Source organism: Amblyomma maculatum, chromosome 1 (assembly GCF_055883805.1).
Source record: "Amblyomma maculatum isolate TAMU_Amacu chromosome 1, ASM5588380v1, whole genome shotgun sequence".
Taxonomy (NCBI): Eukaryota; Metazoa; Arthropoda; class Arachnida; order Ixodida; family Ixodidae; genus Amblyomma; species Amblyomma maculatum.
This window is the reverse complement of record NC_139344.1, coordinates 425,847,059-425,855,998: the sequence shown is the minus strand read 5'-3', so window position 1 is coordinate 425,855,998 and position 8,940 is coordinate 425,847,059. Positions and strand designations below refer to the sequence as shown.

General features: G+C 44.9%; 1 protein-coding gene across 1 annotated transcript in view; it reads left to right on the top strand.

The window, feature by feature from the left end:
- Positions 1-104: 104 nt before the first annotated feature.
- Positions 105-8,940, top strand: part of LOC146209290 (uncharacterized) — a 58,395-nt gene continuing 49,559 nt past the window's right edge. The window contains exon 1 of the mRNA XM_084599056.1: positions 105-573. Within this exon, the coding sequence (XP_084455182.1) occupies positions 281-573 (293 nt within the window). The 5' untranslated portion in view covers positions 105-280. The remainder of the gene's footprint in view (positions 574-8,940) is intronic.

The window sequence follows — 8,940 nt, the reverse complement described above, 5'->3', positions numbered from 1 at the left end:
AGGACATGCATCGAAATAATTCCGTATGCCTGTTTACATCGGGATGAGCTGTCTACCTGACCTCACCTGGCCGCGGCCGCGCCCTCTACCTTTGCAAGAGGGAGAGCGTAGAAAGGCACGCACATAACGGGAAGAGAAGGAGAGGAGCGAGGAACTTGCTTACGAACCCTCCTCCAATGCTCTCAGCCAACATGTCCGCGCCCAGACCCATGGCTACGTACGCGAGCGCTTCGTGATCGCCTGGGAAGGCAAAGCACGACGTCCCGCGGATATCAAAGCCATGGCTTTCGTCTGTGCCGCGGTCGTGAATTTTGTGTTGGCCTGCCTGTGTGTCTGCGTGCTCGCTCAGTTCAACTGGCACGTGCGGGACAACTTCGACGACATCCGGACGCGCATCGACAAAGTGACGGGTGAGAACTGCAGGGTGGTCGACGTAAACGAGCTCTTCCTGCCCAACGAAACCGTCACTCATGTGCCAAACATCCAGAGGCTCAACATCGATCCGGTCTTTCCGAACCGGACCAATTTGCTGCATATCCACAACATGGCTATTTCGCGGGCATTTTTCTTCAGGTAAGCGACGCTCGTCGAAGCTATGCAGCGCGTCACCGCTGGCGACGCCCTGTTTCGCAGGCACGCTCAACGGAAAAGCGGCATATCGACTCTCCGCATTCCGCGTAAACGTTCGCGCGCGCTTGCAGTTGCTGTGCGCTGACACATTGAAAATAGCTGCGGCTCGATTCTTGTCTTTCTTGAAAAATAATACATACAGCCTGGGTTATATGACGCGAGCGCTTTAAGCATTGTCGAATAGCAGCTTCCAAGCTGGTATATTTGCACAGTTTCGATCATGTATAATCTCACGTGGATACGCGAAACCCGTGCGATCCACGAAACCTGTGCAAGGTGGAGCACGTGCTTTCAGACGGTTTCAAACGCCGCTGTCGTCGCGTGCGAAGCCCCACAAAGCAGCATCGGTGCGTCGGGCGCGGGTAGCACAGATTTTGAAAAACCTGCGCTGCCGGCGCAAGCGACAACGGCGCAGTGGTGCCTCCTTCAAATCCGTTCCACTTTCTGCGGCCTCGCCGAAGCGATCATGCATGTCTTGCTACAATGTATGTTGCAAAGTCTTCTCTGTCTTGCAAAGATGTGTTGCATTACAGCTTGCGGCACTTCGGTTTGTTTTACTTGTGATAGCAGAGTTTTCGCTTGCTGTCCTAACTTTCGCGCTGTGGGTCGCTGCGCGGTGGGACAAGTGAGGCACTGTTGTAGTTGTGAGCGCATCAGTTGCAGCAATCAAAACTTTACTCGCTGTCGGGCTCTCTCGCATGCGAAAGCTCATCACCGATCGGTGTATTAGCGGTTCATCAATGGCACCTTGCCACCCTTTGCGCCTCTGAGGCATGATTTTCTGGCTGCCCTGTGAAGGTGAACCTGCTGTGTACTTTCAGTAATTACTAACATGAGAAGTTAGAGAAACAGCATGAGCTCTGATGACTGCTCAGCACAATCAAAAAAGAGACAAACTTAGGGAACTGGATCGACTGAAATTAACACAGCAGTCAGCTGTAAATTTTCACATGCCATCTTGTCCATTTTAGCTTTTTCTTACTGTCCACTAAGTGAGCACTGGATACATAATGCTGTTTGGTTCTTTACTGGTTGCTACACTTCTCGATAAGTTTGGGTTGATGCAGATCAGTAAGTATAGCAATGTTCAAAATTATTATTATTTTGTTTTATAGCATATAACCAGTAATGTGCAGAATTCATGCACTTGCAGTGTTTCATGCGAGGCAGCATGTCATCCTGATGTGGCATCAAAATTGATGTGGAAAGCTTGCTTTCAGGGTACATCAATCTCATATAGTCCTCGTAGACTGAAAAATAAAGCCCAGTTACTTAGTCGTTTGACAGTGTGGTCATAAAAGCTGCTACTTCTCGGGAAAAAAAAAGAAAGAAAATAAATAAACCTTGTGTTTGCCCTGTTGCATTGCTGATGTTGAACACTCCATCAGAGTAAACAAGGTGTCTGTTTCGTCACTAAAAAAGTGAACAAAAGATTGCTTTTCAGTAACGAACGAACCAGCTTGTGTCAGCCCTCTTCTTGTAGGGTGCTTTGTTGAAAGCCTGAAAGAATCTGTACCGGTACAATGAGTAGTGCATGCACCACCTGTAAGCATACCGAGTATAACTTAGATATTTTCTCAAACTCTAGCTGTCTATATCTCTTGTGAAAACATACGCACTGCCATTGTATACAGCCACCACTTCTTTGGCCTTTAAAACAGTGCAGGAATGTTCCTATCTAACAGCTCAGATCATTCAAGACATTTTTGATGTGCTGTGAAGGAAAAACAGCTGCTGGAATATCTGCACTGATTCCTAGTTAAAATGTAGATGCATTTATGGGCTTGTTACAAATGAGGATTGATAAGCAATACATAAAAGGGTTGAGCAAGCCGTGTCTCATCAAGAATTTGGAATTTGGGTCACCAATTCATGGCTAGTGCGGTACCTTAGGTGTTACAAGGGAGCATGTGAAGGTTCTCAATAAAGGTCTCACTCACATTCTAGCTCGAGTTTCTTCTTTTTATTGGCTTTGTGCATCATCTTGTGTTACTTAGTAGTGCATCATACGTCTCGCTATTTGATCTCATTCATCCAGAGAAAGGGAAAGCTGTAGCCATCACAGCTGCTAACAGAATTGCACTGTACATCTCTTCTCTCTCTTAACTATGGTGAGAAGAACATTTTCGTTTGCAGCTTGTTTGTCAGCTTACAGTTTTTCATGGTATTCAGCAGCCCACTTGTCATGGAAGCATTAAGTCAGAAAAGCTATTCCAGGTAATGTGAACTGTAGCCATTCTATATGGTTTCCTGTCCTTCGTTATGTAATGACCAATAGGCTATCAGAATTGATGATGGAGAGAAGTAAAATATTCATATGCACTGTCTGTTTTCTTTTCATCACTGTATTTTGTAGAAGCCTATTTGTATCATAATTTAAGCTGTCGATTTTTGCATTTGTACAGCTTGAAAATGTTTGTTTGTATATGCAGTCAATATTTATCGCTGTGATTAGCTTCAATATGAAGGAATTGACATTCACACACATTTAATGGAAGCATCAGACGCTTCCTCAAACAGGAGTTGAAAATCTGTTTTCATTGGAGCATTTGTAGTTTCAATAAATGGTTTTCTTTAGTTTTCATTAGGCCTTGTATATTTTCTCTTCTCACTAGCCACTATATTTTCCTTCTCTTCGCAGGTCAGGGAATTTTGAGTGAATATTCAAGGAAAACATGAATAATTCGGGGAATCTGCAGATAGTAGCTTGCTAGACACTGTATTTCATGTTATAGCAGTGGTCATCGACCAGTGGCCTTCATGAGTGTCTGAACTAAATTTCAGTTGATGAATGTTGTTCATCTAAATTATTTTAATTTTAAAGACTAGCTTGCCCAATGATAGGGCTATGCAACATCATCCGTAATCCAATGTACTGCTGCAGGGTTTCTGCGATTCGCTGCATTGAATTCACTGCTTTGGATCACCAGTACAACAAAAGAGTTTTTAAACCGTTTTACATTGTTGTGGCTCCCTTTCCTTCATTGGTATTTGTTGCATGCTGTACCAGATCACTAAATAGGATAAGATCCACTTCTTTAAGAAAGTGCATTAGTTGGGGATTTTATAACAGTCTTCCTTCCTAAATAGATGTGGCACCCTCTGGTGCACCACAAGATGGTGTCATACATTCATTTCCCTAGTAATTCACCCCATATAAGCCAAACCAGTGGAAACCTTGTACTCATTGTATGTGTACAAGCTTTGAGCTGTGAGTAGGAGGCAGTCTTGAGGAGCAATCGCCACACTTCCTGTGTTATAGCCGTAGTGTCTTTTCAGCCATATTTTTCTTGTATCCTTGTTGAAGCGCAGATCACCTTTCTCAACAGACTGCCGTAGCTGCGCATTTGTGAAAGCATGATGCTGATATGACTTACAGTGACAAATCGCTATCACTTTTCTTGGCCACAAGCTTGTTGTGCTCATGTATAGTATGGTCCATGTTAAAGGGAACAAGCCATGGTGTGGCCACTGCATTTCACAAAACGCTGCCATGAGAGGTAGTGAGAATCAGTTCCACAACTTCTATGTGCCACAGCTGGATGCACTTTGTGTGCATTTGCCTGGTGCTACTTGGTCTTGCCAGCTCACGCGGCAGCACTGTAAAGTGCAGCGGCCATACGACAGCGTGTTTCGTTTAACTGTAAAACATACTGTACATCTTCTCATCTCATTAAAGTGGACTCAGCAATGCTAACCTTATGGGCAATCAGCGACATACAGTTTTTTCTTTTTCTTTTTTTGTGATCACATCCTGCATGCAGCGAGCAAAGCAGTTGCGTTGACTTATCTAATTTTTCATTATCAGGCTAGCATTGTTTGAGGTAGCTGCGAAAGTTTTTTTGAAGCCGATGAGACATTTTCGATATATGTGTGGAACTAGTCACCTGACCTGGGTCAAGATAGAACTAGGACTCAAGAACTAGGTTTATGCAGTGGTTGAGCCTGTATTTCCACATTTGTTCTGTGCATTTCTCTATATCACCTGCAGAGTATAACCAATGCCTATATGTAGTCTTCATAGATCATGAGGAAGCATTTGATTCAGCCGAAACTTCGGCAGTCATGTGAGCATTGCAGAACCAAATTGCAGAAGAGCCATGTGTAAAAATAATGGAAGATATTTGTGCTAGCTGCACAGCTCTCATAGGTCTGGGTTGCACCATCTCTCCAGTGCTGCTCGCCACTGTTTACAAGAAATATTTATTCTAGTGGAAATCAAGAAGAAGAAATGGGCATGGGCAGGACATGTAGTGCGAAGAGAGAATAACCGATGGTTGCTTAGGGTAACAAACTGGATTTCGAGGGAAGGAAAGCGTAGCTGGGGCAGCAGAAAGTTAGGTGTGTGGATGAGGTTAAGAAATTCGCAGGGGTCAAGTGGATGCAGCTAGCACAGGACCGGGCTAATTGGGGAAACATGGGAGAGGCCTTCGCCCTGCGGTGGTATAGTCAGACTGATGATGATGATGAGGTTAAGAGTTAAAGAATATCCCAATAATCTACCATTTGAGGATAACATTAGCTTGCAAAGTAACTCAGGGAATAATTATAAACGATAATCTCTGGCCTAGACAGGGAAAGCAGAATGGTAGGTTTGAAAATGAATGCTGAAAACTGAGGTAACGTTCACCGGTCTCGGAAGGGGACAGTAATTTTTGATAGGTTGTAGGGCAGTGGAGGTAATAGGTGCCCATGCCCATTTCTTCTTGATTTCCACTAGCATGTCAGTAACTTGAGTTATTTCTCTGACCCACTCTGCACGTTTCCTATCTCCTAACGTTACACCTACCGTTTTTCGTTCCATAGCCCTCTTCATTCTCTTCAACTTAAGTAGAACCCTCTTTGTTAGCCTTCACGTTTCAGCTCCATAGATGAGTACGGGTAAAATGCAACTGTTGTATACTTTCCTCTTGAGCGATACCAGTAAGCTGCTAGTCATAATCTGCAAATGCTTGCCAAATGCGCTCCATCCCAATCTTATTCTCCTTGTCATTTCCCTTACATGGTCCGGATCTGCGATTACTACCTGTCCTAAGTAGTCATATTCGCCTACTACTTCCAGTGCTCCGCTACCTAATGTAAACTGCTGTTCCTTCCCTAGGCTATTGAACATTACCTTAGTCTTCTGCATATTGCTTTTCAAGCTTGCCTTTCTACTTTTCCTGTCTAGATCATCAATCATTCTTTGCAGTTCATATTCTGAGTTACTTAATAAGGCAATGTCATCAGCAAATCGCAGATTATGGAGGTATTCTCATCTACCCTTATCCCTAACTGCACCCACTCCAAGTCTCTGAATACTTCCTCTAAGCAAGCTGTGAATAGTACTAGGGAGATTGTGTCTCCATGCCTAATGCTTTTCTTTATAGTAATTTTGTTACTTTCTTTATGCAGAATTATGGTTGCTGTGCAGCCACTATATATATCTTCCAGCACTTTCATGTACGGGTCTACACCCTGATTTTGCAATGCCTGCAGGACCGCCAGGGTTTCTACTGAGTCAAATGCTTTTTCATAATCGATGAATGCTATGTATAAGGGCTGGCTATATTCCGAGCATTTTTCTGTCACCTGGTTGATGGTATGAATATGGTAAGGATAAGAGAGATCAAAGAAAAAAGAAATAATTGTGGAAAAAAAGGAAACACTTGTTAGTTGTTTTCTCCTGATGGGTTGAAATTGGCAAAAAAAAATAAATAAATAAATGGACATGGCCTGCAGGGTCCATGAATGTGGTACTGAGCAATTATTTCAGAGGAGATTTCAATTGTGATGGGCGGCTAAAAATATAAAAAAAGTGCACTTATTTTAGTATTGTGGGTCAGTTCTAAAATAACCTGGCGTTGAGCCATTATATGGTGCTTCTCCGTCAGTTGGTAAAAAAGGGATTATAAGACATAGGTTTCACAATTCTGTTCTACATGGCAATGTGGCTACACGTGCAGTACAGTACAAAAGGTTTCCTAAATAGCTGCTGTTCCCTCACATATCTGTATCGGAAAAATTCTCTCCCCAAAGACAGCATACAAATTACTCCCTTTGTGACCTTTACATTAGAACGTATAACAGAAGTGCACATATGTACACAGATGAAAGTTACACGGTGTCTAACCGTGTGTACAGGTGCACAGGTGCACAGGGGTAGTCGATGCCTGTGGTTGTCTTCAATAACAGCGCTAGTAGAAAGAAGGGGCGGGATAGAGCACAAGAGAATAGCAACGTAAAAGAAGGGAACCAGGGTCAGCTCAGCCTGCACTGCCATAATTGTGACAATAAATGTGAACATCAGCATCGGGATAAGCCATGTGTGCCAACTTTTAATCAATGCACAATTGAAAGTAAACATAAGGATCAGGGAGTTAGAGAAATAATCGAGGCACTGAAGATTGCGCGTGCGGCAGATAAGTGTGTGAGCATGTGTGAGGTTCTTTTCTTTAAATCTTCTGGCCACCTTGTTCTGTGGCTTATTCAGAGACAGCAATCTAAATAGATGACCAGACCGACCAATTTAACGACGAATAATTTTATGTACACACATGGATGAGAAGAGAGTAGGACGAGTAAATAGGACGAAGACTAAACGCAAAATTGTCTACAGTCACCAGTTCGTTGGGTAGGCAGGAACGTGAAGTCGGTGTAGATGCTCGCTCCGGTTGTTCAAGGTTTATATGGTCGCTCACATAGGGCCTCGGCAGGTCTAGTGGAAGGCTAGGCCACCAAATGGGGCCCAGTGGAAGCACGAGGTCTCGGGCTGTCATACCACAGCCAATGAGTCCGGTCTCCCCGATGTGCATAGGCTCAGCACGGCGCCGAACGCTCGTGCCTGTGACGAACTGCCTTTAAAGCAGCGGCGAGGAGCTGAAGCTGTGGTGCTCCCGGGCCCGATCGCCTGGGACAGCAGGAGGAACAGGACAGGACACGGCTGGCAGGCCCCAGGTCTGGGTTCCCGGGTCAGGCCTGGCAGAAGACGCACCGCTCCGAGCTCCTTGGACAGCCGATCGGCTCCGCTGCTCCCCTGTTCTCCCCTGCTCGTGCCTCGCGCTCCTCGAGCCAACCTCCACGTTTTCCTCTTCTTTCTCCAAGCGTGGTTTTCCTTCTTCGTCTTTTATCAAGTTCTCCCCACTCACACACGTTCTTCACAGCGTGCCATCAATCTTTTTGACCCAGGAGGAACTCAGATTTTTAGTTGGTTGAAATTGGGCTCCAGGTGCTATGCTGTACTATGCCCCTTCATGGATCACTGCCTTGTCGTTGCGGAGGGGCTTGCGAAACTCGGTGAAGTCGTGAGCACTGCTGTGTAGGGCCACCCAAGATAGACAGGTCACGACAGAAAGTTCTGACAAAATGTGATTCACTGGAGAAGGTAATGGCAACCCACTCCAGTATTTCCTGCCAAGAAAACCCTATGGCCAGTCACAATAGCATTAATGATATGGCGCCGGAAGATGAGCCCCCCAGGTTAGAAGGCGTCCACATGTTACTGGGGATGAACGAAGGGCGATTCCTAGTAGCTCCAGGACGAATGAAGCGGCTGGGCTAAAGCCAAAAAGACGCTCAGTTGTGGATGTGTTGGGAAGCGACCGGAAAGTCCGATGTTGCAAGGAGATATATCACATGGCAACATGGAATGTAAGATCTATGACGCAAGGTAAACTGGATGTCGTCAAGCGAGAAATGGACAGATTGAACATTGATATCTTGGGTATCAGCGAGCTCAAGTGGATCGGAATGGGAGAATTTAATTCCGGCGACCATTATGTCTTTTATTGTGGGCACGAATCCAGGAGAAGGAATGGGGTCGCTTTAATAGTAAAAAGAAGAATGGGCAAAGCAGTGCTAGGGTACAACCCCAAAAACGACCGAATGATTTCACTTCGGATCCAAGGTCACCCTTTCAACATAACAGTTGTCCAAGTCTATGCACCAACCACTACTGCTGAAGAAGCTGACGTTGAGAGATTTTATGCTGACCTGCAATGCCTTTTAGACTGCACTCCATCATCAGACGTCCTTTTTCTCATAGGAGACTGGAGTGCTAAGGTGGGGAGTGAAGAAATATCCGGAATTACAGGCAAGTTCGGTCTTGGTGAGCCAAATGAAGCTGGGCAGAGGCTAGTAGAATTTTGTCAAGAAAACAACCTGACCATAGCGAATACTCTTTTTCAACAGCACAAGAGGCGCCTGTACACATGGACTTCACTGGACGCTCTGTACAGAAATCAGATTGATTATATTCTTTGCCGGCAGAGATGGAGATGTGCTATGCAAGCAGTAAAAACAAGGCCTGGGGCCAATTGTGGGACCGATCAT